This window comes from Zea mays, chromosome 7 (assembly GCF_902167145.1).
Source record: "Zea mays cultivar B73 chromosome 7, Zm-B73-REFERENCE-NAM-5.0, whole genome shotgun sequence".
Taxonomy (NCBI): domain Eukaryota; kingdom Viridiplantae; phylum Streptophyta; class Magnoliopsida; order Poales; family Poaceae; genus Zea; species Zea mays.
Window position 1 is genome coordinate 169,394,354 of NC_050102.1, and position 16,485 is coordinate 169,410,838.

General features: G+C 42.9%; 1 protein-coding gene across 1 annotated transcript; it reads right to left on the bottom strand.

Annotated features, from left to right (window-relative positions):
- Positions 1 to 1,666: 1,666 nt before the first annotated feature.
- On the bottom strand, positions 1,667 to 4,232 carry LOC100276126 (uncharacterized). The gene is made up of 4 exons (NM_001367385.1): positions 4,022 to 4,232; positions 3,808 to 3,913; positions 2,522 to 2,578; positions 1,667 to 1,999 (listed from the first exon to the last, which is right to left on the bottom strand). The coding sequence occupies exons 1-4, from the start codon at positions 4,060 to 4,062 to the stop codon at positions 1,838 to 1,840; spliced, it is 366 nt and encodes a 121-aa protein (NP_001354314.1). The 5' UTR covers positions 4,063 to 4,232; the 3' UTR covers positions 1,667 to 1,837.
- Between the last annotated feature and the right edge of the window lie 12,253 nt (positions 4,233 to 16,485).

Here is a 16,485-nt window from a genome sequence, read left to right on the forward strand (position 1 = left end):
TCTCCCTTTCGATTGGTGGGAATTTTCTTCGGTGTGAGATAAGTTCTTAGATCTCAAAGCGATTTTGATTCTAATTCTTCGATCTATCATTCTCGAGTTGGTGTGATCGTTCTTAATTGTGGATTCATTGTTCTTGGAATGTGTTGTTCTTCGACGGATTGTATTTTGCCTTGGGAGTCTTCAAAGTTGTGGACGACCCCAAGAATGATTTGTATCACCCGCTCTTTACAAGCACTTGAGTAAGGGATCGCCTTGACCTGTGTGGTCGGTAAAGAGGAACAGGGTTGAGAAAGACCCGACCCTTTGTGGGCACCTCAACGAGGAGTAGGGCACCGTTGTGGTGTGACCGAACCTCAGTGAAAATCGTGTGTATTGTATGCTTTTGTGTTTGTGATTCATCTTAAATCTCAAGATTCACCAGTTTAATCTTATTCAACGCTTCCATTGTGATTTTGGTGCCAGATCCGAGCTTTACTTCAAGTTTACAGTTGCATCGGGGTAGTGCGGTTGAACCGGCCTTGCCAGTCGAACTGGTTATTCTCGCAAAAGTTCGAAGTTTTTGTTGGAATTTTCACTTCGATTTGGACTCCTTTCTGAAAATGCAATGCAACAAGTCATCTTGCCCATATAATAGCAAATTCCTAGCCACAAATATGTATATGAGGCGTGCAAGTTGAAACCAGTGGCTACGCTGCCTGCACCGAAGCAAGCCCAGTGAGCATTCTGGGCTGTAAAACAAATAAAAATTTGGAGCTATGTAGTTTTGTTATACTAGATAGCTCACTCGGAGTGTAAGAATTCCAATTTCTTCATGCGACCAAGACCAAATCAATACAGATAGCAAATACGAACTCTGAAGCAATGTCCATTGAGAAAAGATGAGGCCTGAAGCAATAGGGTGCTCCTAAAAGATTAGACAGGTTCTCCTTTTCAACTATAATTTCATCATATTCTGCCAATTTTAACTCAAGGTGACAATAATAAGCCCATATATACGGTACTCCTCACTTTGAGTAGTGTGCTGCATCGCAAAATAGTCCACAGCCACTTATTCAAAAATGAGACGGCGTGCACAGCTATCGTGCCCAGCCTTAAATATTCTCTGTGTTCAACCAAATCCTGTTCCACCAGGCAAAGTCACACCATAAGGACTAATTTAGTGACCAAGGATCACCGGATTCATGAGAGTAATCTCCTTGTTCATGAGAGTAATCTCCTTGTTATTTAATTTTGAATAGCAAGTCTTCGTCCATAGCTCCACCAAACCAGCCCTAAATTATAAGAAATGATGTCCCTTTGTGATCTATGGTCACCAAACCAGCCCTAAATTGTAAGAAATGGTGTCCGGATAGGTTTCTTCCCTCATATATATCAATAATGAAATTAGTTGCTTGCAAATGCCCTCTGAATATCAGAAATAACATACATGATGGCAGAAAACCACCACAGCAGTAACGATGGAATTTAATCCTATAAAAATCAGGAATGGATTCACATACAAGCTATGCATTGTTCTGAAAGATATATTAATAACATTAGTCTTTTTTATCCTACTATATGCAACTTTTGATCCACGCTCAATTCGTTGCATACTTGCATACACTCAACGGAACACCCAAGGGAGAGCGTCTCGGTAGAAAAAATTCAATCCCAACAGTTCCAATCATAGGGATCAGTGGATGACGTTAGCATAAATCTTTGAAGGGTATTTCTAGTTTGATTCGATTTTCGACGAAAAGACTGAGGATACAAGGCCAGGCAGAAGTACAATAGTTTTTTTCTTTCTTTAGACTACATACAAGTCATGGTATCCTAGATTTGCCCACCAAAGACGGAACTATCTTCTAGAGAACTTTGACAAGAGGTAGACAATAAAGAAGCAAAACAGTGCAAAGAGGACAACATAGAGAACATGGTTTGAGCCCTGCTGGATGATGCTCTTGTTCAATCTCCGCATGTTGTTCTTCACTCCAGCCTGAGCTTTTGCAAGGGTCATTTGCTGTACATGCACAAGTATAACAAAAGTCAGAGCATAACTCCAACATTGGTTGTCAAGGAGCATATAGCAAAGAAAGGGTTAACGGATTTCTAGAGATAAAAAAATATTGCTGTTGTATTCTCAAAGAATGCATAGGTTTTAAGATCTAATGTAGGATGCAACACATAAATCCAGAAAATAACAGTTTGCTAGTGTTTGCCTAAGGGGCCTTCAAGGCCATACAATGATACAAAGTAACTGACCTGTACAGCATATTAACTCAAGAAAAGGCTGAAACAAATACTTGGTCCTTTCACATGTAGACACAAATTTAGAATAGAAAAAAGAGTGGGAAAATGTTCTGACAAGTATCACATAACACAGACTGAATATGGAGCATCTGAAAAGGTAAAAAAGGTTATGTACACACCAACTACCTATCTATTATGGCCACGACATAACCAAGGGCTACCCAAAAAATAATACTGCACTGCACAGCTGGCAAAGTAAACACTGTTAATAAGAAAAAGAAGGAAACAATACCAGTTCATGAAGAAAATCATTCTGGAACTTGGCTTCAGAATTTATCTCCTGGGCCACCTGGAGAAACAATTGATCAAATACCAGATGTCAAACTTACCTTCCAAAAAAGAACAAATTCTTTGACTAGTAGCTAATAACAAATAGTATAAGGATCGGCTTGTAATTAACTGTAGCAAGAATGGATAATCATTATTTGAACACATTTTTTGTTACCTGTTGAAACATTAGATATAAATCCTATAAGCAATACATTCGCAATATTAATAAGGTTGGTTCTACAAGAATACAAATAACTGGTCTTCGACAAATCCAGAGAAATCTTGCAACAACAAGGCCTTAAACAGTACAAAACCGCTGGCACAATAAGGTTGAATGAAATCATTGATATCTCCTTGCATTATATTAAACAAAGCAGAAATCAAAGAGGTCAGAAGCAATGGGTAAACCAAGAGGACCCAGCATTTCAGATGTACTGATGAAAACTAACGCCATAGTGGCACCGACTGAGCCATATGTATGTTGATTGACTATTGACAAAAAGATCCAAACTTCAAAGTAGATCAAAAAAAAAAAAACTTGGCACACACTAATATATTGCCTTTGCAAAACACACCAGATGACATCAGTTACGGAAATTTTGCATAAAACTCACTCTGATAATACCATGTAACTATATCAACAACACCTAGAGTCCTAGACCCCCTTGGAAGATGCAAACTTTTTTTTTCTTAATCCCATAAGAATTGAACTATTCTTTGCAAAATTCCCTTCATATCCTTGTGTTCCAGACAGACAGATGGTAGCAGGATAAAGAACTCTGATTTTAGAAGGCTAGCTATCAACTCACTTATTCTGACCTGAGATTTTAACTCAAGTCCCATCCGATCACAATTCATCTAGGTTTAAAGAAGATGGAACCAGCTTAGCTGAACTAGCAATAGCAAGGTGCACCACCACCAAGCACCAAATCACATACCGTATTGCATTTAAAGCGGAAACAAGCAATTCATTTGGGTTTGAAGACTATGGAATCAGCTTAGCCAAACTAGCAAGCTGCACCACGACCAGGATCTAAATCATGAATAGTCAAATCAGAAACGAGTAATTGTGAAATATATATTACATCATCCCATGAAAAATCTACAACGCACGTACCCCAACCAATATGTTTTCTAGTTCAAAAATCGCGGATAACCAAGGACCCTATAATCAAGCAAAGCTATCACATCACGCAACGAATATGAAACGCCACGAAGGATCAAGGCGAAACAGAAACCAAATCTTACCCCTTTGAGCATGCGGACCCTGGAGTGCAGCCCGTCGATCTCCTCGTCGAGGTCCCCGTGCACCGGGTCGATCCGCAGCTGGATTTCGTCCGAGCTCGCCGCGTTCCTGCGACCCCGCAAACAAGTAACCCAAATCAATCACGGGCACCGATACAGTTTCAAGGGGGCAAAACGACGGGGCCAGACGATGCAGAGGTGGTACGGTAGGGTTTACCTGGATCGGAGCGGTCCGGAGCCGTACATCGGGTGCGCCATCGCGCTAGGCGTGCGAGCGGGGACGGGATCGTGACACGGTGGCGGGGGTCAGCGGCGCGGGTGCCGATGGGTGACGTACTGACGTCACTGGGACGAAGAGGAAAGGAAACGAGGAAACCGGAGATGACCAGGGGCCTGTTTGCCTGGTCAGTGACTGGAAAATGTTACCTGGACCAGGCAGACGCCTGGGGTCAGGATCTATCGCCTGGCCTGCCTGACTTCCAACCAAACAGGTCTACGTCTTCAACGCTGCATGCTAGATGTCAGCAACTTGTATCCTACATTCTCCATTATTTTAATTACTATTTTATGATAGTTTTTCTTAACCATTTAACCTCATTAGATGCATTTGCCAATACTAACACTAGGATCCGGTGAGGGGAAGGGGAGGGGCCGGTGGTGGCGGTGCGAGTGAGGGGAGGAGAGGGTGGCATGGTCACGAGGAAGGGGAGATATGAGTTACTATGTATCAGAGTTACTAAAACCTGACCTGGTTTGGACGTCTCTCCGCACTCCACGGTGCTTCGGCCGGTGCGCGTGCGACACGTCGCGGCTCACAGCTTTCTTCGGATTCGACTTTTTTATGTAATATAGCTTTGTATGAGTGTGAATTCCGCTTTTCCTTGCCCCTCTCCTGTGCTACCTACTTCTCTCCTTTCGCATCCACCGCCTCCATCTCAGCGTCGTCGCCAGAAACGCTTCGCCGCCGATTCGCCTGGGTCCATAAAAGGCTTGGCTCTCCCATCCGTCGTCGCCCCCATCGCGTTGTCCCTAGAGAGGAAGCAAAGGCACATGACCGCCGTCTTCGGGTGGGACAACGAGTCCGTCCTCCTCGATGCGATGGTCGTTGAGGCCACCCTCATCTGTGAGTCCCATCGCAAGAGGCGGGCCTCCACCTGCTCCAACGATGACGGCATCGGATCCAACACCAAATATGGAGATACGGTTGACAGGTGCGTATAGGTGCGTATGTTAGCTGTTGTGGCATGTTGGGCTGATTTTAGGCCACCGTCCGCGCCTGGTTTCAACTTTCAAGTCATGGATCGGTGCCCATTCTGACGCCTCTCCTGCAGCAGGGCTCCTCTCTTCCACGCTGCGAAGGTGACTTATAGGTCCTCTTCTCTCCCTTAGATTGCACTCAAAACTAGACTCTAATTCCTATGTACCGGAAATAGTATAATTTCAAATTTCATAATTACTGAAGTTTTTTATCACGCTTAAATATTTGTCAACAGGTGTACTTAGCAATGGTGCAAATCATGCCCATCCACGAGATCTTGGCCTCAACGCCGATTGAGAAGATGACGTTGCAAATATTTCAGACTTGTAGAGCCCTCGAGCACCTCCATCTCTTGTTCAGTTGCTTATATTAGTCATCTGTTCCCTATGTTTAAATTTGATAGTAGATTGAGGCAACATATAAACTTCAGGTCAAGATAAGAAGAGACAAAGGAAGAACAGTCAAATGAGAAACCTTTTCAGTCAGTATAGAATGACATCTTTTTTCTTTCAGTTCAGGTTCAGAGACACATGCATGTAAGAATACATTGCAGACTAATCTTTGTTGTGGCATGAGTGTGAATTATTTTATTTTTGAAAAAAGCAGACCACCAAGGAGCCACCTTCCTCCAATGGTGTGGTGCAAAAACAACAACATGGTCTACACAGTAGTGCCTCTAACGCAAGGAAGGACACAGACAGGCGTCATAGAGTATCATTGAGGAAATCCTATCTCTGTTATTAAATGGTGTGTTTAATTTGTTCTCGATCCCAGTTTAATCTATTGATTGTATATTAGAAACTAACTCATGCAAATCATGGCGTGCATGGATCGGCTCTTGCTCAGTAAGGATGCTTCTTCTCTTTTCTTATATATATGATCCTATACTAGATGCTACTGTGATTGATATGGGAGGTGCATTTTTTGCAGATTTGCCTGTACATCTGCTTTGAGCTGATCACCACGCCTTGTGGACACAGGTAATTTATAATTGTGACTTTCCAAAAAAGGATGGTTGCATGAATTCTATGCAAAAAGAAGAAATAAAAAAAGTTCCTGTTGGGGACTTGTTCTCAAATTCTAAGAGTTAAGAACAAGGCAACATAAAAAGTGTTAAGTGTTAGGGTCCTTCGTCCTTCGAAGCGTTATATCCCTTTGGGAAATAATGAGTCTCGGACGAAGGTTATGAGAAACATACCTTCGTAATCATAACACATAATGACGAAGGACTCACATAAAGCATGAAATATGATATAAGCATCACCAAAGAATCATTTCTATTTTATTAACATGGAAAAACAGAAATGATCCCAAACTACAAATGTACCTTCGATCCTGAGAGAAGATGGAAAGTACGAGCGTGACGCCAAAAGCAAAATGACAAGTTCGCGTGAACAGTACGGGAGTACTGTTCATCTATTTATAGACGCGGGACGCAGCCCACGTAAAATTACATCCATGTCCATTACATTTGTTAACGGTTTATGGAAATCTATTGAGGACCCCGAAGTCTTTTCATCTTAAGGTCGGTTCCCCCTTGCGCCATCGCGCCGAAGCTTCCCTGCGTACAGCTTCGGCTACCCCCGACCTTCGTCTGGCTCAGCCTTCGTCCTGGTCGTGCTCCATATCCATAATTCTGAATCCGAAAATACCTGTTCATATAATTCACTTGGAAAACATTGTCAAATCATGTTTTTGAGGACCTTCGGAGGACGAAGGCCCCCAACAGTAGCCCCTCGCAATATTAATTTGTAAATAATAAATTCAGATTGCGATATGGACGAAGGCCTTGAGCCGAAGGTCCAAAAAAACACCTTCCCTTTGCTAGAATAGCAACATTCACTGACAAGCGGGGCCTTTTAACTTTCAACGCCCTAGGCGTATAAATAAGAACACATCGTGAATTCATTTGGTACACACGCTTGCCTTTTGCTTCGGCCCACTAAAAATTTTTAGCTCTTGTTCATTGAGATTTGCTGGTCTTTTTGACTTCGAAGCTTCGGCCTCGGGAACAAATTTTTAGTGTTTCCGAAGATGTCTGAAGACAAGAAGATCCCTGCTGAGACGAAGCTGAGTCTCGAGGAGGAGAAGAATCTGGGGTTCCTGATAGCGATGGCAGAGACTAATACAGAGAAAATCACGAAGGAGATTCTCGAAGGTTTGTCCGAAGATACTGATGATAGCGACAGCTATGATGTGGAAAGTGATGGGGAAGAGGCCGAAGATCGACCGTGGCGACCAAGTCACTCAGTTTTTGGGAAAACAACCATCAAGCAGAGTCACATTGATAATATGAGGGGGCAATACTTCCGAGACATATCTATTGTGAGAGCTGATGCCGGGGAAAAGACTTCTCCCACACCTGAAGAAGATGAAGTTGTGATTTTCCGAAGCCTCCTCAAGGCTGGGCTTCGATTCCCCCTGAGCAATTTTGTTGTTGAGGTACTGAAAACATTCCAAATCTACCTTCATCAACTCACTCCCGAAGCTATTATAAGAATGGGGATTTTTGTCTGGGCTGCGAGAAGCCAAGGTTTGGAACCAAACGCTAAAAGCTTCTGCAACATACACGAGTTATTGTACGAGACAAAGCCCTGGGGAAAGGAGCAATACCACAACAACTTTGGGTGCTACAGCTTCGGCGCCCGCTCCGGGTCAAGCTACCCTGTGCCAACCTTTCGGAAGAGGTGGCCCGGAGCCTGGATGTCTGAATGGTTTTATGTGAAAAATGATCTAACAGCGCAAAATAATGTCAAAAGTATCATTATGTACCCAATTTGGCAACGCTTCGGACTTCGAAGGCCGAAGGTTGAAATGGATGAGGCAGCCGAAGAATGCCAAAGAGCCTTCGGCGCAGTCTGCTCCTTCATTGGGACAAGGGACTTGGTCCAGGAGCACATTGCCTTCAGGGTATGGCCACTTGCAGAAAAGTGGGAAATGCCGAAAGAAACCATCAAAGAGTCCGACGAAGGCGGACTAGTCAGATTAAAATACACATTCAAATATGCAGATAAATTTATTGAACCTGATGATGACTGGCTGAAAAGCATTGAAACATTAAGTGATGAATTACTTGGGGCATACTCGAAGGCTGAAAATACTGCACTATCAGCAGCCTTCGGAGGCCGAAAGAAGAAGAGACTGAACCGAGTGTTTGATGCAATCGGGTTCTTCTACCCTGATTATTGTTATCCCATCCGAAGGCAAAAAAGGAAAAATATAACCTCTGAAAAAGAAGAAGCTGAAACCGCTCCTAGCGAGCCAGAACCAAAAGGAAAAAGGTTGAAGGTCTTCACACATCGACCACGCCATATTGAACCAGCTTCGGTGCCGGAGTTTACCGGGAAAACTTCTTCAGCCACCGAAGCTGAAAAACTAATCAAGTCAGCCTTGTTGCCAGAGATCGCAGAAACGGCCGAAGTGCCACCAAAGATTGAATCAGAACAATCAAACATTTTGTTGTCAGAAACAAAAGAGAAAACCGAAGCGCCGCTCACAGAAGAAATTGAGGAAGTAAGAGAAGCAACTGAGGGCCTCAAAACATTAGAAGTTTTGAGTCCTACAGCAATCGTTGGGACAGCAAAACACCAAAAGGGGCCATTAGTGACCCCAAAAAGGAAAAGAATGGTAAATGTACTAGACGTCTTGGAGACGATTAAGTCTTCAAGTACAATTTCAAATAAGAGTGTTGATGTTGCTGAAGGTTCTACTGAAGCTTCGGCTCAACAAGCTGAAGCTGAAGCTGGGCCTTCAGAGCCCTTCAAAGAACAACCTTTTGAAGCCGAAGCAGTAAAAATTCCGGAACCAATATTAGTTGAAGAAACGGGCACCGTCATCCCCGAAGCACCTGCCGGCATGCATGATTACATCATACGACATGCTTCGGGGAAAAAACTATCTGAGGAAGAAGCTTATGAGGCCAACCATTATGCAAAGGAGCTGAAATATCCGAAGGGGGCAGTAATATTCAATGGGACAAATGAAGATGATTTTTTATACTGCCTACCGGATAATAAGGAACTATCTGTCTGTCGAGAAATGGCCAGGGGCATAGGCTTCCCGAAGCTCGAAGTTGGACTAAGCGCCATGACGAAAGAGGATCTCGCAGACAGCCTTGCGTACAACAGCTTGAAGGTACCGGAATTAAACGCTTGAAAAAAACCCCCCATTATTTTTACGCACATCATTCCTTTTTCCTTATTTGAATTCTTTTTCGTATAGGGCCTGATCCTAAGCAACGCGCTAAGAGCGCAGAAGAGCGCCGAAGATGAAAGTTATGAAATTGCGTTTAATAACTTACGCTCCGAAGTTATCAAGCTGAGAAATGAAGCTTTGGAAAAAGATAAAATTCTGCTTACATTGGTGGATAAAGTGAAAAAAGACGAGGCCGCTTCAAAGGCCCAATCCGAAGCTCAAAAACGCGAGATTGAAGATCTTCGGAAACAACTGGCTAGAGCGAAAGAGGAGCGCGCGCTTGAGGAAACGAATCGTGAACTTAGTGATTTTATGGTCAACAAATTGGAATCAAGAGTTAAGGAGCTTCGCACATCACAGAGGAAATGCTATGTTAAATCTATAGAATGCGTGAATAAAATTAAAAACAGCTTTGCTAGCGTCGGCGCCTTCTCCAGCGAAGAGAATTTTTCTCGAGGCAATCCCGAAGGTCCGCTGGAATGGATTAGCCACGAAGCAGAGGCCTTCGAAGAAATTCTAAACAGCCGCGGCGACATATGCGCTTTTTCAGGCGCTAGAGGAATTACTTCTGTGTTAGAGAAGAAGGGTTGCGGGCACGTAAAACTTGTAGCTCAGTCCGAAGCTACCTTATGCTCCGAAGATATCAAGGACCCCTCGGCCGAAGCAAGCGTGGTTGCTGGCAAATTTTTTACTGATATCTGGAACGACGGCGGCCGAGGAATGGCACAAGAAATTATCGAAAGGAGCGAAAAAGGCATCCACGAAGCTAGGAAAGTGACAGAGACTGCCGAAAAGAGTAGGGAGCCCGAAGGACAGTTAGGTACCAACTAGTCGTTCTTGTTGCGCTGTAATTTTCATTTTAAACTTTGCTCGCGATTTGCAAAAGTACTGAAGAAGTGTTCTCTACGCTCAGAAGCTGTTGGACGATCTCCCCACACAAAAGGGGATGAAGAAATTAATCAGATGGCCGAAACTATCATGGACAAGGTCGTTGACCAACTTCTGAATAAAGCCGCCGAAGCAGTATTGAGGGAAGATTAGGTGCTATTTGGAAAAAACATTTAAAGTGTAATCTATGCAACACTTTGTAAATTTGAATGTAATATACAAGTCTCTTTTCATTATTGAATTCTTTACGATGCATGAAACTTTAAATACATACCACTTTTGAGCCTTCGGCGAAAAAACACCTTCCCTTCTTTTCATGCGTCGTGAAGAAGATAGCCTTCGTCAAAATTGTTCTGATGAATGACATCGATGCCTCGTGAAAACATTTTCCGAAGCTATTTTCCGAAGCTATACAATTTTGATATTGATCTGATAAAGCTCGCCCATGCTTCGTGAAAATATTCCCCGAAACTGTATTCCGAAGCTATACAATTTCAATGTTACTTTTTCAAAGCATCCCTTCGAATGTTTAGAGTGTCCCCTTCTCTTACCAAATGCGATATGATGTATGATGCTTATGCTATGCAAAATGATGTGATGATGTTATGTTATGCATGTGACATTTGTTCCGAAGATACACATAAAATATATCCGTATGCTCTGCATTCCCTTAGGAACGTCTTTGGAGCTTCTTCGTCTTTTACTTAGACGGCATCAGCGTTGACTTTTCGCTGTAAGCCTCCCTTAGGAGCTTCTTCGTCTTTTACTTAGACGGTATCAGCGTTGACTTTTCGCTGTAAGCCTCCCTTAGGAGCTTCTTCGTCTTTTACTTAGACGGTATCAGCGTTGACTTTTCGCTGTAGGCTCTGCATTCCTTTAGGAACGACTTCTGAGCAGAAAACTTACGCTGCGCTCCCTTTGGAACGACTTTTTGTGACTTTATAAACTTACTCTGCGTTCCTTAGAACGACTTTTTGCTACTCCGAAGGGTTTTTAGTCCGAAGATCCTTCTTGGTAACGGAAGAAATTTTAGGCTTCGGCAACTTAGGCCTGTGAATCAAATAAATTTTTCTCGTGGAAACAACGAAATTATTACATGGAAACTAACAATGTTTTTTGCTTGACAGAAAATAAAACTGAATAGAAAAGACTGCTATCGAAGGTAGGATATGTCAATAAATGTGCTTCGACTCTGGCACAGTGCTGTTGACAGTGCGAGCTTCGGACTGTTCTCTGAAGTCCCTCTGCTGTGGAGCGTATTGACTCCCTTCTGGCTGTTGACCTTGCTGCAATGGAGGCGGAGGTGGAGGCTGCTGCCAGGAAGCTTGAGGTTGACTTGCCGAAGCTACAGAAGCCGCAGGGTGGTTGTCTATGTATTGTGGGACATAAGGCGGATGAAATGAAGCAGTATGCAAAACCTGCTTCGACTGAGCTTGTTGAGATGCAGCTTCGGCTAGTTCCTTTTGCTTCTGTATTGTAACATGGCACGTCCTAGTGGTGTGGCCCTTGCCCTCTCCACAGAATAGGCAAAACAGTCTCCTTGGCTGATCTCCGAATCTTCCGCCGAAGCCCCTGGCGCCTCTGCCTCTTGGAGCTGGTGGCCGAAAGGAAGTTTGTTGTTGCCCCGAAGCCTGTGAGGAGCACTGCGGCCTGTTTTGCTGACTCCCCTTATCATCATTCTGAGTGCTGTGAATGGAACGGACATGCCTCGGGTAATATCTTCCTCCGAAGCCCCTGGTCATCTCAGAAAATCTGAAGGCCTCCTCCCTTCTTTGGCGAAAGTCATTGTCGGCACGAATGTACTCATCCATCTTTTGGAGCAATTTCTCCAAGGTCTGAGGAGGCTTCCGAGCAAAGTATTGAGCTGCAGGTCCAGGACGAAGCCCCTTGATCATGGCTTCGACAACGATTTCATTGGGCACCGTTGGTGCCTGCGCCCTCAATCGTAAGAACCTTCGGACATAAGCCTGAAGGTATTCTTCGTGATCCTGAATACACTGGAAGAGGGCTTGAGCTGTAACCGGCTTCGTTTGAAATCCTTGAAAGCTGGTCAGTAACATATCCTTCAGCTTCTGCCATGAAGTGATTGTTCCTGGCCGAAGGGAGGAATACCAGGTCTGAGCAACATTCCTGACGGCCATGACGAAAGACTTCGCCATGACTGCAGCGTTGCCCCCGTACGAAGACACTGTTGCTTCGTAGCTCATCAAGAATTGCTTCGGGTCGGAGTGGCCGTCAAACATGGGGAGCTGGGGTGGCTTATAGGATGGAGGCCAAGGAGTAGCCTGCAGCTCAGCAGATAGGGGAGAAGCATCATCAAAAACAAAATTTCCCTGATGGAAATTATCATACCAGTCGTCTTCGTTGACGAAGCCCTCCTGATGAAGGTCTTTCTGATGAGGCCTTCTGTTCTGCTCATCGTGAGTGAGATGGCGAACTTCCTCAGAAGCTTCGTCAATTTGCCTTTGCAACTCAGCTAGGCGGGCCATCTTCTCCTTCTTCCTCTGTACTTGTTGATGTAGCATCTCCATCTCTCTGATTTCTTGGTCCAGCTCTTCTTCCTCAAGCGTCGGGCTAACAGCTTTTCTCTTCTGGCTTCTGGCCTCCCGAAGAGAGACGGTCTCCTGGTTGTGGTCCAGCGGTTGTAGTGCTGCAGCCCCAGCCGCTGAAGCTTTCTTCGGCGCCATAGCGGAGGTCTATAGCTTCCGAAGGTGTTCACGAAGACTCGAAGTGGAAGTGAGTTCACCGGAGGTGGGCGCCAATGTTGGGGACTTGTTCTCAAATTCTAAGAGTTAAGAACAAGGCAACATAAAAAGTGTTAAGTGTTAGGGTCCTTCGTCCTTCGAAGCGTTATATCCCTTTGGGAAATAATGAGTCTCGGACGAAGGTTATGAGAAACATACCTTCGTAATCATAACACATAATGACGAAGGACTCACATAAAGCATGAAATATGATATAAGCATCACCAAAGAATCATTTCTATTTTATTAACATGGAAAAACAGAAATGATCCCAAACTACAAATGTACCTTCGATCCTGAGAGAAGATGGAAAGTACGAGCGTGACGCCAAAAGCAAAATGACAAGTTCGCGTGAACAGTACGGGAGTACTGTTCATCTATTTATAGACGCGGGACGCAGCCCACGTAAAATTACATCCATGTCCATTACATTTGTTAACGGTTTATGGAAATCTATTGAGGACCCCGAAGTCTTTTCATCTTAAGGTCGGTTCCCCCTTGCGCCATCGCGCCGAAGCTTCCCTGCGTACAGCTTCGGCTACCCCCGACCTTCGTCTGGCTCAGCCTTCGTCCTGGTCGTGCTCCATATCCATAATTCTGAATCCGAAAATACCTGTTCATATAATTCACTTGGAAAACATTGTCAAATCATGTTTTTGAGGACCTTCGGAGGACGAAGGCCCCCAACAGTTCCCTTGGTTCATTCTGTTTGTGTCTGTGTGCTGCAACTGTAGGGTGTCAGTTCCTTCCCGTGACTGATGCAATTCATCTTATCTACAGAGATAGACATGTGAATTGGTCTCTTAAGAAGGTGAGTTCTTTTGACAGATGGAAAATCTAGCATCATTCTGCCCTTTTTTTACACATAAGAGGTTTATGAGCAAATCATCACCATATACGAAATTATCTATTCTTTCGTTATTTTCTGGTCGGTAGGGAGGTAAAGGAAGTGGTCAGGATGACTGTCTCTCACTGAATTCCATATGGTGGTAACTAGCAACGTAATGTATGCCAACAACAGAAAAAATGCCTTTGAATCATACCACTGATACCTCTCACCACACTCTGTACAGCCAAGGGTTTTGCTTGACCCAACGTCCCCATTTTTGGCAAAGAACACTACTGGAACAAAATCATATTCAGGCAAAAATATTTACGGTGCCTTAGGAGTCAGAATAGTGTGTCCTACTTACCATTACAATTTACATGCATGTTTAAGTAAAAAGTCTACCTTCACGTCGTCACTATTGGCTGTAGGTCGTTCCACTATCATGTACTCATAGTTTGGCTGTCGAAACTTCTTTTTTTGCTTGTTATCTTTAGGCACTATGTTCGGGGAGCCTATTATATGCAAAAACATTCCAAGACTTGTTCTAGGTATTTAACAATATGTGAAACTACTCTGCATTTTGATGTGTAATAATATTTTCCCTCTAAATTGAAATGCTTGTGAAATTAGGATGGACTAAGGCCATCTGCATTGGAAGGCATGTTATTTTGGTTGGCTAAAATCATACTAGAAAATAGTGTTGCTTTGGTGTGTAAGTATGAAACTATATTATTGCTATATGGATGTGCATTTTACTACTAAATTACGGTAACAAGTGATGGTTGCATGGTGCAACAAGAACTTGAAGAACTGGACCAAGACAAGTGCAGGATAGTATACGAGTTTATTCTATGGGCCAATGGTGATCATGATTAGGCATCAGTGCTGCAAACCTGTCTTCTCTCTACCCACCTTTGCTCTTCATGTTCTTTGCTTCAGTTCAGCCTAGGAGCTTGATTCTCACTTTTTACATGTTTTGCTTGCCTCATATTATTAAATGTTTTTGCATGCTTAAATTTCAAATCATGATGCGGTATTTTCTCTCGAGAGATCTACACCCTTCTTTCTTGTGTGTATTCTACATATTGTTATCATTATGTCAGGCCCTGGAGCAACTTTATTATGTTCTCATTGTGTTCTCATTATGTCTTGCTTCCCTTCATCTAATTAGCTGACAATAGTGCTTGGCCAGGCACCAGCATCACACAGCTAGATAGAATGATAATCTACTAGGTAAACTATGTTTCCTACTCTTTATCTGAAACACATGAATATAATGCCTTTATTAGCTGAAATATGTTGTCGCGATAGGACGCCCGTAAGGGCGCCTCATGTTCTAGTGTGATAGATGATAAGGGAAAAATAATCCAAATAATATTAATTATTGGATTTAAGTAATTAAGAGAAATATGGTTTATTCAGCGATGTGAACGGTTTTGAGGATGTGTTATGTGGGTACAATTCATTTGATGGATTTAGGGGAGGTTATGAGTGTGGGTGTGATCTTGTTGGATGAGTTTTACAATTGAAACTGATAGTTTGTATAGTATAGATATAAATATAGACGGATAGTATGATACGTAGGGTTGCCACTTATACGCAGACATGTACTCTTTTTTCTTTGAAGGCAATCAGACAAAACCTAATAAATTTGGACAGTCTTATTTGCTTTCACAAAGAACAAAGAGCAACGCGCAAAAGTTAGGCTATTCCCATCGTCGCAACATATTAAAAGGTACTTTGGGTCTGTTTGGTTCAGCTTTTTTCTGACCAGCTTTTCTGAAAATCTCGCTGTGGGGAGAATCTGGCTGTGAGGAGAATATGAGTATCATTACGATTACGTGTGGAGGAAGATAAAGTTTTTCATAGGGCTCAGGATCTAGAAAGTGACGGATTCCTACTATTACAACGACTTAACCGATTATGTGTTAATGTTGATTTTGGATGGTTTTTGCCGCAACGGATTTTATAGAAGCTGGCTGAAAAGCTCAGCGTTTGGCGATTCGCAGCAGCTTTTGGTGGCCAGAAGATGCCAGAAGCCGAAACAAACAGGGCCATCTTACCATAGGTCTGCCCGTTAGACTCTTTTAGGAATATCTTAGTACATATTTCATTTTTCGTTAAATAGGATGATATATCAGCATTATTGATAAGATAAGGAGACAAAAAATATTGAAGAGATAAATTAGTTTCATTCAAATGAAACTAGTTTCTTCAAAGGTAAGGAATTCTATTAAGGGTCTGCTTGGTTGACTACGAAAAATTAGCATACAAAAGATTTGCTACAAATTTGGCTGCTAATTGTAAGTGGTTGATAAATTTTGGCTACCAAATTAAATTTTTAGCTTGCCTAAGTTTTAGTGACCAAATTTTGGCCACCAAAATACAACAAGACTAAACTAAACCCCTCCTAATAACATTCTTCACATCTAATTCATTCATTGATGACTTCCTGATTCTGATATGTTGAAACTCGATGACGCTAATGATCATCGTCGTAGCATCACCCCTCCAATCATCTAAACTGGTAGGCCCCAAATCTTACAAACACTACCTGAGCTTCTATTAATGCATCTAACGCATGAAGTATCAAACACCCTTGTCATTGAAGATGATCAAGGAACTATCAGTTGGTAGGGTTGCTAATGGCAGAAAATCCAACCCACGCTCACCCATACACAAATCTAATAACTTTGATATCCATTCCACGCCTATCCAAAAATATAAGAAGGAAATTAAACCCAACTCATCCAATAATATTATTGTCC

Bases quoted from the DNA above. Each gene is read 5' to 3' on its own strand.
- LOC100276126 (NM_001367385.1), bottom strand. From the start codon at position 4,062: ATGGCGCACCCGATGTACGGCTCCGGACCGCTCCGATCCAG. The intron at 3,914-4,021 runs GTAAACCCTACC...GCGGGGTCGCAG, and splicing joins TCCGGACCGCTCCGATCCAG to GAACGCGGCGAGCTCGGACG. The intron at 2,000-2,521 runs GTATTGTTTCCT...GTGCATGTACAG, and splicing joins ATGATTTTCTTCATGAACTG to CAAATGACCCTTGCAAAAGC.